We start from the raw sequence: 21339 nt of genomic DNA on the forward strand, positions 1-21339 counted from the left end.
TGGGGACACAGGTACTCCCATGGCTGATTCAAGTCAGTGTATGGCAGAAACCACTACAATACTGTAAAGTAATTAGCCTCCAATTAAAACAAGTAAATTAATTAATTAAAAAAAAAAAGAGCTCTAGTGACCTTCCTGGTGGTCCAGTGGCTAATACTCCACAGTCCCAAATGGAGGGGGCCGAGGTTTGATCGCTGATCGGGAAACTAGATCCCACCTGCTGCAACTAAGAGTTCTCAGGCAGCAACAGAGACAGAAAATCCTGCATGCTACAATGAAGTCCTGGTGCAGCCAAATCAATAAATAATAAGTATTTTTTAAAAATAAAATAATTTTAAAAAAGGGGGAGCTCTAGTTGGCAGGTCACAGCTCCATGCAGTCACAGCTGCTGGGGACCCCGGAGAGGCTGTGCATGCCTCCTCATCAGGACCACCCTGCCCACTTTGGTTAGGGGTCACCCTGGGGTGACCTGCCTCAAACCCACAAGTCCAGCTGCCAAAGAATACCCTCAGGTAGAGGTGTTCAGATAAGAGAACTTGGATGCAGGGGAGTTACCCACGGCGTCAGCTCCCAAAACTGTGAATTTTGTGTGCTAAACATATTTTGGGGTACCATCTTAATTCGTCTGATTTTAAAAAATATTTAAATAAACATTTTGAATAACTTTAGATTTATAGTAAAGCTGTGAAGACACAGAAGCTCCTTGTATTCTCGACATTGGGTTTCCCCTACAGGGATCACCTGAGGTCCACCTAGTCAAAGCTATGGTTTTTCCAGTAGTCATGTATAGATGTGAGAGTTGGACCATAAAGAAAGCTGAGCGCTGAAGAATTGATGCTTTTGAACTGTGGTGTTGGAGAAGACTCTTGAGAGTCCCTTGGACTGCAAGGAGATCCAACCAGTCCACCCTAAAGGAAACCAATCCTGAATATTCATTGGAAGGACTGATGCTGAAGCTCTAGTACTTTAGCCACGTGATGCAAAAAGCCGACTCACTGGAAAAGCCCCTGATGCTGGGAAAGACTGAGGGCAGGAGAAGGTGAAGACACAGGATGAGATGGTTGGATGGCATCACCGACTTAATGGACATGAGTTTGAGCAAGCTCCGGGAGATGGTGAAGGACAACGGAGCCTGGTGTGCTGCAGTCCATGGGGCTGCAAAGAGTCAGACAGGACTGAGTGACTGAATAACAGCAATCTTGTGAGATAACATTCCCCTAAAGGATGCGCTGGCGTGTTTGTCACGACCGACGAATCACAGTGACGACTTACGCATGATTAAAAACTCACACTTTAACCTCAGTGTGGACACACTGTATCCCTCTCATTCTCTGAGTCACAATCCAACCCCTTGTTAGGACTGGTGCTCGGAGTGGCAGGGTCCCTCCTGAGGATGGGGCTGCCTGGGGCACGGCCCACATTCCCAGAGCCCACCGGGGCAGTGACTCCCTGTCAGCCTCCCCAGGCGTCCCTGCTCACAGCTGCAGCCCCCATGCCAGAGGGATGTGGGGAGCTGGGCCCTTGGGGTCTCGCTGTGAGAGGGGCTCCCTCAATTCCCTGGTGGTGGGCGGTGTGCCTTCAATCACTAACGTCTCACATCAGTGGGGTGCGTCTGTCTCAATTATTCATCTGCCTGAATTGTCACCCCTCCGGGCCAGCACCTCACAGGCAGCCCTGTCGTCTTAGTCTCCCCAGACCCTGACCTGCCGGCCCTGGTAATCCTGAGGGCCGCTGGGAAGGTACTTAGGATGAGGCTCTCCGGCTGATGTTCTTCTCATGCTTAGCCTGCACTTCTGGGTTTTGAGGCAGGTCTGTAACATTTGTTTGGTAATGTAAAAACCTTGACCAAACAAAGCAAAACGTTAAATATGTAAAACAGATAATAGTAAATTGAATTTTGGTTTGTTACAAAGGCTAGATTACTAATTATGTAATAATATTGCTAACAAAAGTGTTAGCCTTTAAAGTTAGGAGAATAAAGTATAATACTACGAAATGTCACTGCTTCTCCACCCCTGGCAGAACTTTCTGAATAGGGTACTGTTTACTTTATTTCCATGATGATGAAGTCTCCAATCGTACCTGAAGGAACAAATGTACTGAAACAGGAAATAGAGAGTCAACTGGAGTTAAACCAAAGAGAAAGAAAAAAACAACCAAAACCCCCCAAACCATTCAACCACAAGAGGCTGTTTGGAATACATTACTAAAATTCCTGAGAAGGCCAGTTCAAGCTCTCATTACTCAACAGGTAACCCGGGCTAAGACAGCATCACAAGGTCCCCAGGGAACCAAAGGGTGTCTCACTGGCACCCATGTTGTGGTCTGTGAAAGCTGCCCATTGTGGATGGATGGACCTTACATATTCCATCACACGCTAACCCAAGGCTGTTGTCCACGGGAGCGACTGAAGACTACTGCCGCCTAGGAAAAGTATATGTTGAACTGTTTACCTATGACGGTTAGCAGAACAATCTGGAAACTGCGACATCTAAGCTAACACGGGAACAATTCTACACACGGACCAGTGGGTCCCTCCCTGAAAGCAGATCTGATTACACAACACCCGTGACACGTCCTCACTTCTCAGCACAGCCACTCAGCCGCCACGTACGTCCCCCAGGAATTTCACACCCTAGGATCCCATCCACACTTCCTTTCAAAGGCAGTTTCTCAGCTCTGGGACCTGCCTTGTGCCTGCCTCAAGGCAATGCCCAGTGCACTGCCTCAGGTAGGGGCCACTGCAGTCCTACCTGCCTTTCTGAATGGTGTTCATCCAGAATGACAGAACAAGACCTTTCTGGAAACAAGGCTCTCTGCAGGTGTACTTAAGGTAAGCATCTTGAGATGAGGCCAAAGCTATGACAAATCTCGACAACGTATTCAAAAGCAGATTATCACTTTGCCGACAAAGGTCCGTCTAGTGAGAGCTATGGTTTTTCTAGTAATCATGTATGGATGTGAGAGGTGGACTACAAAGAAAGCTGAGCACCGAAGAATTGATGCTTTTAAACTGTGGTGTTGGACAAGACTTTTGAGAGTCCCTTGGACTGCAAGAAGATCCAACCAGTCAATCCTAAAGGAAATCAGTCCTGAACGTTCATTGGAAGGACTGATGCTGAAGCTGAAGCTCCCTTTGGCCACCTGATGCAAAGAGCTGACTCACTAGAAAAGATCCTGATGCTGGGAAAGATTGAGGGCAGGAGGAGAAGGGGACGACAGAGGATGAGATGGTTGGATGGCATCACTGACTCAATGGATATGAATTAGAGCAAACTCTGGGAGATGGTGCAAGACAGGGAAGCCTGGTGTACTGCAGTCCACAGGGTCGCAAAGAGTCGGACATGAGTGAGTGACTGAACAACAACGATACCACCACCACTGTGGATTACTAGGTTGTACCCTAAATCCAACCACCCATGTCCTCACAGGAGAGAGGACGCAGACACAGAGGAGGAGACCATGCTGGGTGGAGGCGGAGGTCAGAGTAGCACTGCCAGGCGGCAAGGAGGGTGAGCAGAGACTAGAAGCAGGGAGGAAGGAGGCTTGTGGCGGAGCCTCCTGGAGCCTCCAGGAGGCGCTGGCCCTGCTGACTCCTGCTTTCAAGTATCAGGCCTCCTGACTGCGGGAGGTGAAAGGCCCCTGTTCTCAGCCACCGGGTATGCAGCACTGTCATGGCGGCCTTGGGAGCCTCCTCCGCCTTCCTCGTTCAGTTCACAGGCCCAGTGCGCCTTCCTCAAAGGCCCTCAGCCACAAGCACCCCCTCCACCGCCAATGCCCCCACTGGGGCTTTGCGAGTAACGCCCTTGTGCAGTCGTGATGAGTCTTGTACCAAAGTTAGACATCTGCAGCGGATGGCAGCTTCAGAGGCAGCTAGTTCTTCAAGTGTGTCAGGACAAGTGCACAGCTGCTAACTGATATGGGACTGACAGACACATCAGGGAAAGGCAGGGGTCACAGTTAGGATCCAACCCCCATCTTCAAGAGCCGAGGCTGTAAGGATGCAAGTTCACTTCAGTCGTGTCTGACTGTGACCCCACGGACTGTAGCCTGCCAGGCTCCTCTGTCCATGGAATTTCCCAGGCAAGAATACTGGAGTGGGTTGCTGTTCCCTTCTCCAGGGGATCTTCCAACCCAGGGACTGAACCTGGGTCTCCTGTATTGCAGATTCTTTACCGTCTGAGCCACCAGGGAAGCCCCAAGGGTGTAGGATTAGAAGCACTTTAAAACAAAATTTATACATCGCCCAAATAGCATTAAAAAACCCCCCAAATTAAAAAAACTGACTGCTTATTTCCAATTCCTATTAATTTTAACTTAATGTAAGATCTTACATTGTAATTTCACAAAGAAAAAAGACTATCAATAGGTCAGTCATTTTAATATCTGTCCTTTATACTTTATTCCACACTTGGAAATATAAGTTTCCCATATTCATACAGTATCTTCTTTTTGTGTGTGTTAGTCGCTCAGTTGTGTCCGACTTTTTGCAACCTTATGGACTTCAGCCCATCAGGCTTCTCTGTCAATGGAATTCTCCAGACAAAAATACTGGAATGGATTGCCATTCTCTTCTCCAGAGGAACTTCCCAACCCAGGGATCAAACCCTGGTCTCCTACGTCACAGGCAGATTCTTTACCGTTTGAGCTATAGGGAAGTCCTATCTTTTCTTTTTAGGACATCATTTAAAATAGTTGAGCAAGAAATAAGCAAAAATCATTTAAAATAGCTGAGCGAGAAATAAAGCAAAAACAATTTAAAATAGTTCAGCAAGAATAAGCAGAAAGGGAAATATTAAAGTTAAAAGTATATGGAAAAGAGTAAACTCTTGTGGACATTTTCCTAAAATGCTTAGATACATGGATATCAACAAAGTCAAAGTTTAAACATAATTTTATAGGACGTATAAAGGTAGCAGAATAAATGAAGCGCGTTAGTTTTTGTTCCTTTCCATGCTGTATACGCTTGGCTTCGTGTGTGCTGGGGGCAAAAGGGTGCACTGAAGACAGAGATACAGATGCTCTTCCAGACAAGGGGGCAAAGCGTTACTAAAAGTAGGAAAAGCGTATGTAAGTGAAGGCACAAAGTTTCCCGAATTAGTTAGTTGCAACAAATAAACAGTAATATAAACAAACATACAATACATAATAAAAGAAAATAAAATTTAAAGGTTAGTTGCAATAAATGCCTAAAGAATGTCACAAACAGACAAGGCTGTGACCTTGAAACGACTGATTCCCATCCACTTGAAAATTCTCAGAACTACATGGCTCAAACATCTACCACAGCCAACGTTTCTTCTTTCTCAGGAAACAGAGCCCAACTTCTGAGCTGAAGCAACAGTGAGGACCGAGGTTGGCGCGCAAGGGTCCAGCCCCCAGCAGCAGCCGGCCAGGAGATTAAGGAACCCCTTGATCACAGCGGTGATGCCACAAACCACCTGGGGCTGCCCCAGCCAGCTCCTGCAACCCGAAGGAGTTTCCTGCTTTCTCTAGCTTATTTCTTTAGGATTTTGTTAATGCAACATAGGTTGAGTTTTATCAGCTGCCATTACAGTATCTACTGAGATGAGCAGAGGTTTCTCTCCTTTTATCTGCTGACATTAATTCCTTGGTGGACTTCCTAATAAACTGCAATCTTGCATTTGTAGGACAAGACCTTGTTTGGTCACCACAGACTGCATGGCTCACTCTGCCGATGTTTTTGTGGGAGCTCTGCCCATACTTTAAATACCAGGGGAATCGTTTGTTTTCTTCTTTGTGTGCTACCGACCGGTTCTGATGTTCAGATCAAGCGAGCTCCACAGAAGGAGCACGGTCCCTGCTGTCCTTTCCTGAGCCCTAAAATAATTAAAGTGACTGTGGCCTTAGTGGTTCTTTGAGGCTTTTACAGAATTCACCCATCAACAGGCTGAACCCCAGGCCTCTTCTGCAGGGGCAGAGGAAGGGCGCTGCTGCTAAGTTGCTTCACTAGTGTCCGACTCTGTGCAACCCCACAGACGGCAGCCCACCAGGCTCCCCCGTCCCTGGGATTCTCCAGGTAAGAAAACTGGAGTGAGTTGCCATTTCCTTCTCCAATGCATGAAAGTGAAAAGTGAAAGTGGAGTCGCTCAGTCGTGCCCGACTCTTAGTGACCCCATGGACCCCATGGACTGCAGCCCACCAGGCTCCTCTGTCCATAGGAAGGGTAAGGCCCTTTAATTACTGGAAACAAACAAAAAATCTTTCACAACCATAAAGTTCACCCATTTGAAGAGTATAACTCAATTGATTACCTTTTAACTTCTTTTATGGTGATTGATGAAAGGGATAATCGATCAGGAAACTACAAACTGGTGAAACGTACTCAAAAGTGACTGAAAAGATTCTTGAATGTATTGATATAATTTGATATATTCAGATTTCTTTCAATGTGACTTTCTAAATCTCTACATTTATTATTAGTCCTTATTTCTAACACCGGGTATTTTCATTTTTTTTTTCTTGAACAGACTTGACACAGGTTTACCCCATTTTATTGGTCTTTTCCCAAGAATTAAGCTTTAGCTTTTGTTGAGTAAGGCTATTTTTTTGTATTCGATTTCATGGATTGTTGACATTTCGCTAGCATTTCTGGGTCGGGGAGGAGAGAGACATGAACATATTCAACAAACCACCTTGAACCACAATGTGGGACCCAGCGCAGTGAACCGGTCAGGTACAGCTCAGACAGGCTTGTCACCCTGTCCCGATCAGCGTGCTTCTGTTTGACATCTGGATTAGAATGCGGTTCGGACGCGCCTTGACATATTCCAGTTATCAGCACTTCAACACCCCTGTAAACGTGTGTGCGTCTCTGGGGTTCAGCGACACAATGGGTCCTTTGGCTGCCTCTAACATAGCACAGCATCCTTCTACAGCACGCAGGAGTGCTGCCCAGAGTCATGATGTCACCCCAAAGCCGAGAAGTGATTTGCAGAGTCAGGCAGGGAGGACAAACGGTTCCCTGCTGAGCCCACAGGCCTGGGTACATCAGTACGACGTGTACGTCAGTACGTCAGATACATCAGTCCGTATGTTTGTACGTCAGGCACGTCAATACGTCCGGTATGTCAGTACGTCAGGTATTGATGTACCGATGGTACGTACGTCCGTACGTCAGGCACGTCAGTATGTCAGGTATGTTGGTACGTCAGAGAGCACGTGCCTCTCCAGCTGGGGCTACAGGAACTCCGGGTGGCGGCTGCAGTCTGTGTAGGAGAACGAACGGGGCACGCCTAGAGCAGATCTGTGCCAGAACTGCCATCACATTCTTCGGGACGCTCCGCAAGTTCCTTCATCCCCTCCCGCCTGGATCTCTTCGTTTGTAAAATGGGGAGGACACCATCTTTCCTGCAGAGTGATTCTGAGGGATGGGATAGGTCACAGGTGCTGCTGACTGGACGGTACTCATATGATTGTCACACGCAGAGACGTCTGACCCCGAAGCCGTCGCTGGGCCAGCCGCAGTCACCGGATGAAGCACTGATGGTGGCCTGATTCTACCTTTTGGCTTGTTTGCCTTTCTGGTCCTTTCCAAGGGCATCACCATAGTATATTCGTGGAGACGATACAACAGGGCAGGTACCATTACGTTCAGGTTATTTAATGCACGGATAATCCTATTTAGCTGGGTGCTATGACTACTTCCTGCTTCACAAAGAGAAACTGAAGATTGAAATAACTTGCCTAAGGTCTCACAGCTCTTAAGTTGAAGAAGTGGGACTCCAACCTGGGTCTGACTTATGCTCTTGATTACTTGGCACTAATTACACATGCAACTTAAAGGGGGACGGGACAGGCCACATGTGTAAGCATCAAAGCTCAAGGAGTCATTGTGAAAGGAAGAGCCAAACGAAGTGACGTCTGTCTTGCTGAGATCTTACTGAAACAAGTACACATTCCACAATACGTGGTCTATGAAAAACAATCTACTGGTAGCAACTTGATGCATTCGAACTGTGGTGTTGGAGAAGACTCTTGAGAGTCCCTTGGAAAGCAAGGAGATCAAACCAATCAATCCGAAAGGAAATCAACCCTGACTATTCATTAGAAGGACTGATGCTGAAGCTCCAATGCTTTGTCCATCTGATGCAAAGAGCTGACTCATTAGAAAAGACCCTGAAGCTGGGAAAGATTGAGAGCAGGAGGAAAAGGGGATGACAGAGGATGAGTTGGTTGGATGGCATCACTGACTTGATGGACATGAGTTTGAACAAGCTCTGGGAGATAGTGAAGGACTGGGAAGCCTAGCGTGCTGCAGTCCATGAGGTTTCAAAGAGTCGGACACAACTGAGAAACTGAACAACAACTTACAAAAACACAAATGACCAAAGTATAACCTAAAATAACATGAATGAGGTACTACAAAGTTCAGAACCTCAGTGATGTGATGTAAATTCAGATACACAGGAAACAGCTTTAACTGGGACAGAGGCAGCAAATGAAAAGATTTAAGATGTGACTAAAATTTGACCAAAACTTTCCCAAATAGATGCTAAAGCTGAAACTCCAGTACTTTGGCCACCGCATGCGAAGAGTTGACTCATTGGAAAAGACTGATGCTGGGAGGGATTGGGGGCAGGAGGAGAAGGGGACAACAGAGGATGAGATGGTTGGATGGCATCACTGACTCGATGGACGTGAGTTTAAGTGAACTCCGGGAGTTGGTGATGGACAGGGAGGCCTGGCGTGCTGCAATTCATGGGGTTGCAAAGAGTCAGACACGACTGAGCGACTGAACTGCACTGAACCAAAGGACTTTCTCCTTTGAGCATCTGAGTGAAGCTGGACTTCTCCCCTAACATCAGCACAAGTGCAGTCACAGCCACAAAAGAAAGATCTAAGAGACTTTCTCCTGGGACACCAGCTTATGTGAGTAAGTCATCACGTTTCCATGACTGCCTCTGAAGCTGTTCCGGACAGAGTCCACCCTGATCTCATGTTCAGGAGCGGGAGTCTCGGCACACCTGGGAGGTACACCCAGGTCATCTCACCTCTGCCTTGTCACTGCTCTTAGATTAGCACACATCAACTTGGCAAGGGGGCTTCCTCACTGCCTTTAATAGAAATGCCTTTATATCCTCATAAGAAATAACATTAACCACTGAAGTACACCGAGCCCACGTGCCAGAGTAAAAGTTAAAGCTCCCAAAACTATGAGTTCACGTATGTGACAACTATTTACTGAAACGAGGTCTTGTTTATCATGGTATCTCTGAGACCTGGCAAATAGCAAGTTTTCAGCCCTGTCCTCACAGGGCTTACACAACGGCAAGGAAACGTGAACAAACACATTTCTCCTGAACAGCCCCGTCAACCAGGTGGGGTCATGACATAAGGTGTGAAGGCTGGTCTGGGGATTCTGGAAAGCTGCTCTTCCTGAGGGAGTGACATTTAGGCTGAGACCTGAAGAAAGCCAGCGGGTGGCTCAGAGGACAGGGAAGAACCATCCAGGGAATGGGGACAGCCCACCTGAAGTCCAGAAGGCGCAGAGAACAAAGCTGAGGAGCGTGCAGGAGGCCTGGAGAAGGGTGGTGTGAGGTGAGGCAGGCAGAATGGAAGGGCAGAGAACACGGGGAGAAGACCGGAGTCCTGCCTAAAGGCAGAGGAAGCCGGAGAAGGCTTTTAAGCGTGGAAATGATGCCATTAGACACATGTTTTCAGAAAGTATTGCTAACTGCAGCATGTGGAGTTGACTGAAGGGGGCCAGAGTGGATGCTGGGTGATCAGGCTGTTTAACAGTCAGCAGAGAGGTGACGATGGCAGAGTGACATACGGGAGGGATTCAAGAGGTGATGGGGAGAGGACAGACCGCTTGGATGTGGGGGTGAGAGAGGCAGGGCTCAACATCATTCTTGTTAAAATACAAAGCAAAAAACCAGGGGGACACGGGTGCCCATTTACTGAATCCGGCTGGAGGAGAAAACAGAAGAGGGGAGCGGGAGGATGGGTGAGAGAGGTGCTGGTGCCTCAGGTGGAGACATCCAATAGGCAACCGGATACTCAGAAGAGATGTGGCTGGAGATAACTGCGGGAGCGTCATCGGTTATTAAAGCATCCTGTAATTAAATACACGGGATTAGAACACTGGGCAACAGGCAGGGGGTAATTACAGCCCTGGGAGTGAGTAGGACTGTCTAGGGGAGAGGACAGGAGGAGAAGACAAGGGGGGCTTTGGGCAGAGCCGGGTCCCGTATCTAATGTCTGCGTGAGTCAGACCTCACTCCACCTGCTACTACAAAACAGAACAGAACCAAAAAAGGAAAAAAGAGGAGAACCACTGAGGAGACAGGGACGAGGAGTGCACCCGGAGTGTTCCGTGGGAGAAGGGGGCGGAGGTTGTCTCTGGGGACGGCTACTAAGAGCTCAGAATGAGAAGAGGGCTAAGTGTCCGCTGGAGTTTGCAGAACGGAGCCACAAAGGATCACCTTGGGGAGCTCGGGTGGAGAGGCAGAAAGGGGCTGAAGAAGGGATGGGAGGTGAGGGCGTGGAAAGTGGGTTTCCGGATAAGGGACTACTTCCTGTTGGGAATGCAGGCTGGCTCGGGGCCCGTGCAGTGAGCCTAACGACCATGTTTGAAACCTGGTGACCCCACCTTCTCAGATACATCCCCTGAGGTATCTTACTTAACCTCTCAACCCTCTTAATGTCCCCCTCTATAAAACAGGGATGATAAAAATATTTAACTCATAGAGTTGCTCTGAGGATTAGATGAGATCAACGTAAAAGATTTACAACAGTGTCTTAATATACTTAGTACACACCAGTTACTATAAACCAGAAAAAGGACACAAAGGTTCTTCCACTTTTCATTTCACAGGTTAAGATGGAAAGTCCCCGGGGTCCTGGTATGACAACTTCACAAGGGTTCTTCCGCCCCCACTGCAGACCTGTAGGATGGAGCCACCCGGCCAGCGAGCACACGGTCTGACTCACCAGCCTGGACTCCGGCCAGCTATTGGCTGGGGCTGCCAGGCGCCCACCTCGGAGCAGACAGAGCCAGTCCTGAGAGGGAAGGTCATGGCGATCCTTTCATCCCGGAGATGACTCAGCCCCACCTCGGCTCCTGGTGACTCCTCGGTTACTTGTGAAGCCCAGTGGCTGGTCCTGCTTTCAGATCCCCAAACCCTGCTGTGAACTCCCCTCTTGTTTAAAGGATGGGGGGGAGGGTCTTAACATTTCAGATAACAAAACCTCTGCTCTTCTACCTCATCAAATCTAAGATATCATCAAATGTGAAGTTATAGCCTGACTTCAGAGACTTTAAAATGTACACCTAAAATCTATTAAATATGGCAAACTTTCAAATATGAGGCCAGCCAGGAAAGAAAATGTTTCACTGTGAATATTTCATACAGCTGTAACTATTTTTATAATCAAGACACAGTCACTCTCTTGTGGAAGGTAAGTTGCAGTCTCAGTAGGGAAGGGCAGAGTCTGGATGGCAGGTCATCAGAGCCTTCCAATACTACGAGGCGATTGGCCAGTGACCGAGCTGTGATCATCGGCCTGTCACCACCAGAGGTCAGCACCCTTCACACCAGTCAGCGAACCAAGTGGACACAGCCGAGCCTCCTGGACGATCTGCTATCAAGGCTAAGTGATGCAGGGATATAAACGCACAGGAGGATGTTCTTCCTAAGAAAGAGCAGTGTTTCTCGTTATCCACAGGCACCCCTCCCCTTAACTGTCCTACCCCCATGAAACTTGAATATTGCAAATACACTGTATATCCATTCAGGGGCCCTTTGGAGAGCCAGAAACCACTATGGTATCTAAGATTTTTCTGTCCCCCAACAAGAACCAATCTCTGCTCACATCACAGCAACATCCTCATCACAGCAACATCCTCCCGTTGAGAATGAGCGAGTTTGACTGAATGTACATTTCTGGTTTCTGCAGAGTAGCTGCTGGTCGTTCTAGGTCATATTTTCAGGCTAGAAGGAAAAGCACATGTTTGCCAAGTGCTGGGCTTCATTCTACAGAGAAAACCCACAGCAGCGACAATGACAACAAGAAAACAACACCTGGAGAGACTCGGATCATCCAAGACCACAGCTGCCTCATTGCAGAATGGGGCCTCAGGTTACCAGACTCCTGACTGAAAAATAGTACTTTCCCTCTCGCTTTTACTTTCCCCGTCCACTTCTTAACTAGTTTTCACTGTGCAGACTATGTTGGCCAGTCTTGCTAGGAAAATGAGTCTGGAGGCAAGTCCTGAAAAGACTATCCTTTGAGGAATTCCTCGCAGGTGAAGAAGGAATAGCTCAGAGAGAGGACTGCGAAGGAAGCAGCAGAGAGTAAGGGAACAGGGGAGAGGTGAGTGGACAGAAGTGAGACGGTGGGACGAACCCACATGGTGAGCTACTCAAAGCCTGAAATAACTGGAGAGGCCGCGACAGCTGGAACGGTGAGAAGAGGGCGAGGAGATAACACAGATAGTTTCCAGGGGCTGCAACATTCTTGACATGGTGCCAGAATCATAGGTTTGTTAATCATGGATAATCTCAACCCTGAATATTCATTGGAAGGACTGCTGCTGAAGCTGAAGCTCCAATACTCTGGCCACCTGATTCGAAGAGCTGATTCATTGGAAAAGACCCCGAAGATGGGAAAGATTGAAGGCAGGAGGAGAAGGAGACGACAGAGGATGGGATGGTTGGATGGCATCACCGACTCAACGGACATGAGTTTGGGCAAGCTCTGGGAGATGGTGAAGGACAGGGAAGCCTGGTGTGTTGCAGTCCATGGGGTCGCAAAGAGTTGGACACAACTGAGCCACTGAACAACGACATCATTTGCTGGAGAAAGCATTCGAGGGCTGTGTTCAGGTGCTTATGGCGGTGCTTGGTCTTGTTAAATAAGTTCTAGACAGTTAACCTTGATAAAAACAAACAGGTATGACTGATGCAATAAAACATTTGAAAAGCGAACACATAATGTAACTGCTGAGCGCTAAGCGCCGCTCTCAGCACTCTGCAGATCCTGAATCATCCCATCCTCCCATTGGTCCCATAAAGGAACCATAAACCCTGGGTGTAGTCACCAGAATACTGCTGAGCACCCACGGTGCACCACTGTGTCATGAGCTGGGAAGGGGAGGCGGGATTGTGGAGAAGCACAGAAGGGCTCTGGTTTTCCCTGGTGGCTCAGACAGCAAAGAATCCGCCTGCAATGCAGGAGACCTGGGTTCGATTTCCCTGGGCTGGGAATATCCCCTGGAGAAGCGAATGGCTACCCTCTCCAATACTCCTGCCTGGAGAATCCCATGGACAGAAGAGCCTGGTGGGTTACAGTCCATGGGGTTGCAGAGAGTTGGGACACAACTGAGTGACTAAGCACGCACGCACAGAAGGGCTTTGGGAGGGACTCTGAGAGGGTGAGACCTGGGCTGAGCTGTGATGGTGGCAGCATGAGACAGGATGTACACAGTGGTAACACTGGCAGCTGGAGGACATAGCAAGAGAAGGCCTCACCCTCCAAAGGATGTAAACCCTGAGTCACTGGGACCGAGAGGAGTCACAGAACAGGGGGCTGGCCAACTCTGCTTGTGGGCCCAACCTGGCCTCTTTCTGTAAACAAAGTTTGGCTGGAACGCCAGCCCTGCCAGTGGGACCACGTTGCTGCTCTGCGGCGGTCCAGGCGGGCTGAGGAGTTGTGACCGAGACGGAGACCATCTAGTTTTTGACAGAACGAGATTGCTGAGGCTGGTTCTACAGCCTGATGACTCCATGTGTGAGGCAGCAACAGCTGCACTTGGGAGCTTGGCAGAAATGCAGACTCCCAGGCCCACCCCCTACTCCCTGAAGCAGAGAACTCGAATCTGCCTTCTGATAAGCTCTCTCACGCACAGAAAGCAAGCTCTCTAGTCTCTCGTGTGCATGGCTGGGAAGAGGCGGGGAGGCTGCAGATGAAAAGTCTGCGTGTATTCTATATATAGACACAGAAAAGTGGTAAAGATTTTTCCTGTAAAGGAATGGTGCTGTCAATTCATGCTCTGGAAAGGTCCCTCTGTCAGGGCATGAGAGTAAGAAATGGGTGGGCAGCTGGGGTCAGAACCCAGGCAAAGGAGGACCTGAACAACAACACAGGGGAGACTGAGGTCCAATTTGTTCTTTTTTCCCAGAAGCAAAGAATGTTTTAAGAGATGACTCCAGCTTCACTAATGCTGCCAATTTTGTTTCTAACAGAGTATCTGTTATAATCTATTAGGAAAGAGAAAAACACCTGGTAACAAAAACACTAGTAATCAAGTGTCTCGGTGTATCCCAAATGTATCTCCATCTAAGCAAAGCCTCCAGATCACAATGCACGAAGGAGGACATTAGGTGAATAAGAAGGGAGCTGGAAGATGAAATGAGGGTCTACTCAACAGCCATGTATTATGTAGGCTGCTAACAAGTCAGCTCACAGGATACTTAAAGGTGTAATGTCTGTTAGGACTCACTGTTCCCCCATATAAACGTAAGATTCTGCTTGATATTCAATTTTTCTGTATTTTGGATGAATAAGCAATCTGAAGTTCAAAAGAAACAAAGCAGCATTTGAGACTAGCACGCCAACACTATCCCTTCCAGCTTGGCTGACAGCTTCCAAGAAACTGCTAGTTAACATTTTGCCTCCTTAAGAATCCAGAAAAGTTTGACAGGGTTATTTGTGGGGTTCAGCATGCTTTAAAGTAATGACAGCAATATAGATAAAAGCAGATGGGTGAAAATGGGAAATTCCTTTCCTTAGATGCTTAGGTTTAACATTTTACATTCACTCCATTGGCAGAAACAATGCTGAAGAGAAAAGGCTTATATATCTGCTTTGAAAAATGTAACATAATTAATAAATCTCAAGTAAGGGAAAAAAACCTAACCTGTGTTGAGAAGAATCTCTAAGAAAGATTCATTGATAAAAACTTACAAAGTCCATGAGTTCAGTACAATAGTAAATGGTGCTGAAAATTAACAGGTACATTTACACAGTGCTTACTGTGGATTTACAGTGTACTAAATAGCATTATATGGACTATCTCATTTAATCATCAAAACACTCTGATATTAGCTCCTTATGAATGGGAAAACTAAGGTACAGGGAAGTTAAGTAACTTGCCCAAGGTCACACAGCTTAGTAAGTTAAGATATGGATCTGAAGCTGGGCCTGTGCTCTTAACAATAACTATGTGGGGGTGTGTGTGTGCTCAGGTGATCAGTCTCTTTGAGACCCCTATGGACTGCAGCACACCAGGCTCCTCTGTCTGTGGGATTATCTCAGCAAGAATACTGGAGTGGGTTGCCATTTCCTCCTCCAGAGGATCATCCCAACTCAGAGATTGAACCCAGATATCCTGTATTGGCAGGCAGGTTCTTTACCAGTGAACCACCTGGGAAGCCCCTAACTATAAGCACCTCTCTAATAGTATCTACTCTCCTTTCCTTTTGCCCCCATGTAAATTACAAAATGATGAAAACGTAATGGATTCCCAGTTATTAAAGTCAGGGACAAAGAAAACTCTTATGATTTTGACATTCAAAATCTTAATGGAAGCGGGCGGGGGGGGGGCCCCCTTTGGACAATGCCCAAAATTTGACCTGCAATGCAATAAAACTGAGGAATACTGAGGTGGATTTGACTTAAGACACTGGACTACTTTTCAGTAAGACAGAATGAAAATTAAGTCCCAGTAAAATTCTGAAATGTATCATGTAACTGCTTGTTAATAGTAAATATGGCTGCAGACTTTTGATGATAATTACTATGAATACATTACCTTCTGGCTAACAGGACTGTGAAATGCCAGAACTCTAAAAGGTAAAAAAAAACGTAGGCCTAAAAAATTAGGCCCTGGCCTAATACTGTCGACTGAACGTTCTCATATTGGCTGAGCACGCTTATTTAAGTAATTGCCTGACTGTAAATGAACGGAAGTGTTAAAGTTGGCACAAGGCACAGCATCCACATGGCACATGCTTTGTTCCCAGAGCTTTATTCCATCAATACTCTTGGAAAAAAAAGAGAAGTCACTAAATGAATAATGGAAGAACATAAGGCAGGGTGGAGGTCTTTTACATTCCTCAAATTGTCCAACATCCTATACAAAGTTCTTTTTCAACTCTGAGCTCATCATATTCCATTTTAAAAACTAATTTTACCCAAGAACAAGAGCATCCCCTTCAAATTTTCAGTTTCAAAATAAGATTCAGGTAAGAACTAACCATATTCCATGTTAAATATTCATTATTGCCAAAGGAAAAAAAAAATCCACCCCCTCACATTTTCACAGCTTCGAAATAACATCCAAGTAAGAAGAAGAAAGGGGAAAAGGGGCCAGGAAGATGAAAAAGTGAGAGAAGAGGTGACAGAAACGATGGAATGACAGGGTCACCTGAACTCAGACTCCATTCGCTGAGCCGCCTCCGGTTTTCCTATTGAACTTTCCCTATTAAGACAAGAAGACACACCCTGCTGGTGGTATTTTCACAAGTACAGATAGGGAAGCCGTGTGTGTTATTTAAAGGTACGGACCATACACATAATTTGGGGGCGACTTCCTCACGTACCGTGGCATTACAAACAATCACGACTGCATGTCACCTTGCTCTCAGCCGAGTCCAGCTCGTAAGGACAAAAGGACCGACCATCCGTGCCGAGGGCCGGGCTGCGGGCTCCCCTTGGAGCCAGCTCGATTACGCCTCCGAGAGGCACCGCGGCCGCCGCAGACGCGCTCCGTCGGCCCCGCGTCTCCCTCACTGGCCCCCGCCGCGGCTGGACCGGGCGGTGGGCGGCGGGGACCCGCGGCCTCCGGGGCGGAGACCCGGCTGTCCTCGCGACCCGGCCTCTCTCGGCCCCCGGAGGAGGCGCGATCCAGCGGCGGGCGGTGGTGGGCGGGGGGGTTGGGGGGCACTCACCTTCTTCTTCCAACTCGAATTTCTCCAGCATGCCGGCTTCCGCGGGTCCCGGGGCCGCCGCCAGCGCCGCCTGAGGAGGAGGAGGACGACACGGATCAGCATGCGCTCGGCGGCGCTCGTCCCCGGCCGCGCGGGCGGGGGCGCGCGGGGGCGGAGGGCGGGGGTGCGGGGAGACTGGGGCGCGGCGGGGCCGCGGGGGGCCGCAGGGCCGCGGTACGGCGGCGGGGCCGCGGGGGGCGGGGCCGGAGCCGCAGAGGCGGGGCCCGGGGCTGGGCCCGGCCGCCGGCGGTACCGCGGAGGCGGGGCCGCAGGGGCCCAGGGCCGCGGTACGGCAGCGGGGGCGGGCCGCACGGGGCGGGGCCAAGGGCGGGGCCGGGCCGCGGTATGGCGGCGGGGCGCGGGGGCGGGGCGCGGGGGTGGAGGGCGGGGCGCGGGGGTGGAGGGCGGGGCGCGGGGGTGGAGGGCGGGGCCGGAGCCGCCGGGGCCGGAGCCGCGGAGTCCGCAGCCACCGAGTCCGCAGCCTAGACCGCATGGGCAGGGGCGGGGGCGCGGGGGCGGGGGCGCGGGGGCGGGGCCTGGGTTGGCGGGAGTGGGTGGGTGGGGGCGGGGCCGCGGGGCCGTGGGTGGGCTCTGCTGCCCCGCCTGGCGCTCCGGCCTCGCTCGGCGCCGGATCGCCGCGAGGAGGCGGCCTCCCACGCGGCTGGCAGGACCGTGGTGGGTCGGTGGTGGCACGGCGCGGCCCAGCTCGCGGGGCCCGGCCGGGAACCGGCGGCGCGGCCCATTTCCCCCTCTCCGTTCCAGGCCGACCGCGGCCTGACCTGCCGCCCCCGCATCCCGAGTGGAACGGCCCGCTCCGGCTCCCCGCCGCCTCCGGGCCCCGCGCTTTGGTACCGACCGGCGAGAGGGAACCGTGGGAAGAGGACCCCGGGGAGCCGGGGCTGGTCCGCGCCAGGGCGGCGGGGGCGTCCCCGTCCGGCCGCCGGGGCTGCCGACCCGCCTTTTCGCGGAGGCCGGTCTTCTCATCCTCTGCCCGTCCTCTCCCCGCCTCGCTCACACCCGCTCATCTTCCCCCCGCCACCCACGGAAGCGCGTCCCCGCAGGTTTAACCTGTGCAGGTGTCTCGGCCGGCCGGGGGTGGGGCCCGAGGGGTGCGGAGCCAGGTAGAGGTGCGGCGGGCAGGGCGACGTGCCCGGGAGAGGGGGATGGAGGCTGCAAGACCCCAGGGGAGACGGCATCGCAGACGGGGGCGGAGGGCGGTGTGAATGAGGGCGTGCTTGCTTAGTTTTCTTTTAAATTTTAGCCCGGCGTCCTGCATGCAGTCCGTGGGGTCGCGAGGAGTCGGAGACAACAAAAAAGCCCATCCCTTTTTCCCCTATTAAAATTTTTGTTCCCTGAAATACACGTATTGTAGATGCACTGTGTTGCTGACTTTTACCCGGCCATGAAACTCTTGCTTCCTCTCTTCATAGCTCGTTCTCTTCTTTGGGGAGCCAGTACCAAAAAGTACATACAATTCTAAATCTGGCTCTGGCCACTTCTCTTACCTGGATCTGGGTATCTGAGACTCTCCGATCGCCAGCTCAGGTTGGCAGTCGGCAAGGCCTGGCAGCCGAGAGCTTCCTGGAAGAGCAGGGTAGCCAGATAGGCGACAGGCACCCCTCTCCTGTGTTATAGGCAGGTGCAGGGCCCTTAGCTCACTGCAGAGTGCAAGCACCGTGATAAAGAGATTAGCTCGCCGGTGCTGATTAAGGCTCCACCCCCAGCCCCCCCAAGGAACTTGGTTCTGTCATTATTGCAAGCCTAGCCTGGAGGAGGAAGTACTCACATCTTTATGCCTTCTTTTTGCTCTGTCATCTCAGTTGGGCCAATTTAAGTCTTTTTTTTATTTTTTATTTTTTTTTTGCCACACCCTGTAGCATGTGGGATCTTAGTTCCCTGACCAGGAATTGAACCTATACCCCCTGCATTGGAAGCATGATGTCTTAACCACTGGATCCCCCTATGTCCTACCAATCTCTTATTAGTCTTAATCTTTGCCTTAAAAAATGGCCGGGGGTGGGGGGGGGGAGAAAATAAAAATAATTTTGTATGAGGCAGTAAAAACCCTTCGCTGTGTCATGCGTAACAGCAAAAGACTGAATGCTTCCTCTCTAAGTTCAGAACAAGACAAGGATGTCTGCTTTCCCACTGGAACTTCCGGTTCCCACATAGAACCGGAAGTTCCAGCCACTACAATAAGGCAAGAAAAAATAAAATACATACAAGTTGGAAAGGAAGAAATAAAACCATCCCTACTTGCAGATGATTTCATTGTTTGCATAGAAAGTTCCAAGGAATCTACTAATTTAAAAACCTCCCACAAAACCACCAAAACACCAAAACTGGAACTAATAAGTTCAGCAAGGTTACAGGATACAAGATCAATACATAAAAGTCAGTCATATTTGTGTATGCTGACAATGAACATGGGGAAACTGGTATTAAAAATAATATTATTGGGACTTCCCTGGCGGCCCCATAGCTAAGACTCTGCACTCCCAATGCAGGCAGAACTAGATCCCAGGTCAGGGAACTAGATCCCACATGCCACAACTCAGAGTTCACATGTCACAACTAAACACTCCCCATGTTGCCACATTGGAGACTGAAGATCCCTTGTGCCACAGCTAGGACCCAGCACAGCCAAAAAATAAATATTAAAAGAAAAACCAACATTATTTACGAGCACCACAAAGAAAATTAAATACTTAGGTATTCACTTGAGAGAACATGCCACAAGATCTGTATGCTGAAAATTACAATGTGTGGATGAAAGAATACTAAAATAAGTAGAGAGGTACTTCGTGTTCATGGATTGGAAAACTCAGCATAGTAAAGACATCATTTCTCCCTCCAGACCGATCTCTAGGTTGAATGCAATGCCCATCAAAATCCCAACCAGGTTTTTCATAGACAAGACAGGCTTCTAAAATTTACACGGAAAGGGAAAGCTAAAACAGGCCTGAAAAAGAAGAATGAAGTGGGAAGAGTCACTCTATGGATATTAAAGATTATTACAGGGTCTTCCCTAGTGGTCCAGTGGCTAAGACTCTTAGCTTCCAATCCAGGGGGTTCCAGCTTCAATCCCTGGTCAGGGAGCTAGGCCCTACATGCTGCAACTGAGTTTGCATGCCACAACTGAAGATCTCACATGCCACAGCAGAGATCAGAGAGCCCACGTGTGCAGCAAAGACCCGGTGCAGCCAAACAGATAAAGATAATTATTAGTACAAAAAATAAAGCTTACTACAGTGCTACAGTAATCAAGACTGTGTGGTTTTGGCAGGGAGATAGACACAATGATCAATAGAAACAAGTAGAGAATCCAGAAATAGATCCACATAAATACTACAAATCGATGTATGATAAAGGTGCAAAGATGTTGGACATCAACAGGCAAAAAACCCTAATGTAAGCCTCACACCTTATACAAAAATGAGCTAAAATTGGATCAAGGATTTATAAATATGTAATACTATGAAACTTTTAGGAAAAAAATAGGAGAAAGCCTTTGGGACCTATTGATAAACAAAGAGTTAGATCCGACATCAAAAGCATGAGCCGTAAAATAAAAAATTAATGAATTGGACCTCATTAAAGTTTAAAATGTTTGCCCTGTGACAGAGCCTGTTGAGAGGATAAAAAGACAAGCTACAGAGTGGGAGAGAAAGATTTGCAGACCACAAAGCCAACAAATGACCAGTATTTGGATTATGTAGAGAACTCTCAAAATTCAATAGCAGAAAAAGAAAACAGTCAGAACATGGGCAAAAGATACAGAGACATTTCACTGAAAAAGATGTATAGATGGCAAATAAGCACATTAAAGTAAGGCCAGCACATTAGACATTAGTTCAGTTCAGTTCAGTTCAGTCGCTCAGCTGTGTCCGACTCTTTGCGACCCCATGAATCGCAGCACGCTAGGCCTCCCTGTTTATCACCATCTCCCGGAGTTCACTCAGACTCACGTCCATCAAGTCCATGATGCCATCCAGCCATCTCATCCTCGATGGTCCCCTTCTCCTCCTGCCCCCAATCCCTCCCAGCATTAGGGAAATGCTAATGAAAACCACAATACGCTATCACCTCACACCTGTTCAGTTCAGTCTCTCAGCCGTGTCCCACTCTTTGCGACCCCATGAATCACAGCATGCCAGGCCTCCCTGTCCATCACCATCTTCCGGAGTTCACTCTGTTAGTGTATAGTATATATAGTGAGGTCGCTCAGTCATGTCCGACTCTGCGACCCCATGGACTGTAGCCTATCGGGCTCCTCTGTCCATGGGATTTTCCAGGCAATAGTCCCAGATTGCCATTTCCTTCTCTAGGGGATCTTCCCAACCCAGGGATTGAACCCGGGTCTCCCGCATTGTGGACAGACACT

At 49.0% G+C, this 21339-nt stretch overlaps 1 protein-coding gene across 10 annotated transcripts in view; it reads right to left on the reverse strand.

Moving 5' to 3' along the window:
* The window catches only part of PRKAG2 (protein kinase AMP-activated non-catalytic subunit gamma 2), a 314724-nt gene that overhangs the window by 44232 nt on the left and 249153 nt on the right, over window positions 1-21339 (reverse strand). For 6 of the 10 annotated variants that reach the window (XM_068972777.1, XM_068972778.1, XM_068972776.1 and 3 more), the window contains one exon: window positions 16917-16986. The exons of 3 other annotated variants lie outside the window; for them this stretch is intronic. In XM_068972777.1, coding sequence (XP_068828878.1) covers window positions 16917-16986 — 70 coding nt within the window. Of the gene's footprint in view, window positions 1-2382; window positions 2389-16916; window positions 16987-21339 lie in introns of all 10 variants that reach the window. One more of the 10 variants, XM_068972779.1, reaches the window with a different exon arrangement.

The sequence above is a fragment of the Capricornis sumatraensis genome, chromosome 5 (genome assembly GCF_032405125.1).
Source record: "Capricornis sumatraensis isolate serow.1 chromosome 5, serow.2, whole genome shotgun sequence".
In the NCBI taxonomy this organism is placed as follows: domain Eukaryota; kingdom Metazoa; phylum Chordata; class Mammalia; order Artiodactyla; family Bovidae; genus Capricornis; species Capricornis sumatraensis.